The 1,654-nt window shown below is 40.0% G+C and overlaps 1 protein-coding gene across 1 annotated transcript; it reads right to left on the bottom strand.

Moving 5' to 3' along the window:
* Nucleotides 1-348: 348 nt before the first annotated feature.
* Nucleotides 349-1,271, bottom strand: LOC137709517 (cyclin-dependent kinase inhibitor SMR3-like protein). Its single transcript, XM_068448602.2, has one exon. It carries the CDS (start codon nucleotides 942-944, stop codon nucleotides 612-614), a length of 333 nt encoding a protein of 110 aa, XP_068304703.1. The 5' UTR covers nucleotides 945-1,271; the 3' UTR covers nucleotides 349-611.
* Nucleotides 1,272-1,654: the final 383 nt, after the last annotated feature.

The raw sequence follows: 1,654 nt of genomic DNA on the forward strand, positions 1-1,654 counted from the left end.
TTTAGGTTTTCCAATCTTCAACTTTTAAAGATTTTACGATAATCTTCGACGACGGCAAGAATAAGCGTTTAGATTATACATAATGAATTATATATTTTTTAAATTAATTTTTAAATTAGTCAGTATAGTTCGATGTACCAAACAAACTCAGAAATTGAAATATCCATTACATGGATGAACACCTCCTTTGAACAGAAGAGTTTCTGTTAACTGAGAGCGGTGCTGCAAAGAAAAGCAAGCACCCTTGCAAAGGCATCCAATTCCAAGTCCCAAGACTAACAAAATAAGTCTCAACTCAAACTGCAAAATTATCAACTAAATTAGAAAAAAATAAAAAACTTGTCAAAATATATGAACTTATCTTCACTATGGGAGTAAAAACTTGGCCTAAACGCTAATATGGAAATAAACCATTACATAAAAGATTATTTCATCTTTGTACAACACAAGCACCTCTGCTTTGACGAGCGGCGTCAAGATTTAGAGAGACAGACCAACTACCCACTAATCAACACTAAAGGGGTGAAAACAAATAAATAAAGGTAAAAATCACAACAAAAACTCCTAATGTCTGCTCTAATTCTTTTGCTCTTGCAGCCTAAATATTCAACTCAGTTTGCTTTCTCAACATGGAGCTTGAACACCGTTTCCAAATCCGGCGGCGTGAAGAACTCCTTCACGCCGCTGAAGTTGCATCTGGAAGGCGGCCGGCTCTTTCTCGGCGCCGGCGGGCATGACAAAATCTCCGGTATTCTTGTTTCTTTCGCTGTTGGGGTTGTCGAATACTCCTCCTCTTCTTCTACGTCGTCGGTCTCCTTCCCCCTCGCCGATTTTGTGTTTACCGGCTTTAAGCAAGTTCGTACCGAGATTCCGGCGATTACCCACTTCTTGCCTTCGGATTCCATGCCTCCGTCCACCACCTGGGACTTCTTCGAAAAACCCATGTCTCAATTTCTGAAGAAATCGCTGTTTTCTTCGTTGAAATCCAGCCAAAACAGAGCAAGAACAGAGCAAAAAAAAGAGCAAGAACAGAGCAAAAAAAGGTAGGATTTTGATACGAGAATCAGAATAAATCGAGGAAAAAAAGATGGGTTTTGATCTGGGAATCGGAACAAACCAAGAGAACAAGCTCAAAGAATCGGAGAGAGAAAGATTGAGAGAGAAAAGGGTCTTTGTTTCTTCTTTGAATAAGCTAAAGATTTTGAAGGCGGCTGGAGAGAGAGAGAGAGAGAGAGAGAGAGAGAGAGAGGAGGGAAATAGTACGGTTTGATTGGAAAAGAAAAGTTTTTTAGAGAGACAAAATAAAGATGTGTATATATATCTATATAGATATGTAGGAATATATGTATAACATAGGCAAAAGTTAAAAGAAGGCTAATCAGTGTGGAAATTCATCAAGAGAGAGCTGCCCGGTATTTTGCGGGCAGCCCCAAACCGAGTGAAATGGATTTTGGCGCCAAAAGTTTGAGGTTTGGTTAGCAACGGCTCTTTTTCCCGCGTTAGGGTTGAGTTGTATATTACGGTTGTGCCCTTGTTGAGAATTATTATTTTCTGGGGACTGGTGCTGGCCAGTCAGGGCCACAATCACCGGCATATGAAACGTTGTCGTTTTAAGGTTAAATCAACGGTGTATTGTTGTCTGGTTCTGACCAGC

The sequence above is a fragment of the Pyrus communis genome, chromosome 17, assembly GCF_041283825.1.
Source record: "Pyrus communis isolate YQ-2024b chromosome 17, ASM4128382v1, whole genome shotgun sequence".
Classification (NCBI taxonomy): domain Eukaryota; kingdom Viridiplantae; phylum Streptophyta; class Magnoliopsida; order Rosales; family Rosaceae; genus Pyrus; species Pyrus communis.

What these genes read in the sequence shown, in the direction of transcription:
- LOC137709517 (XM_068448602.2), bottom strand. Translation starts at nt 944, where the DNA reads ATGGGTTTTTCGAAGAAGTCCCAGGTGGTGGACGGAGGCATGGAATCC.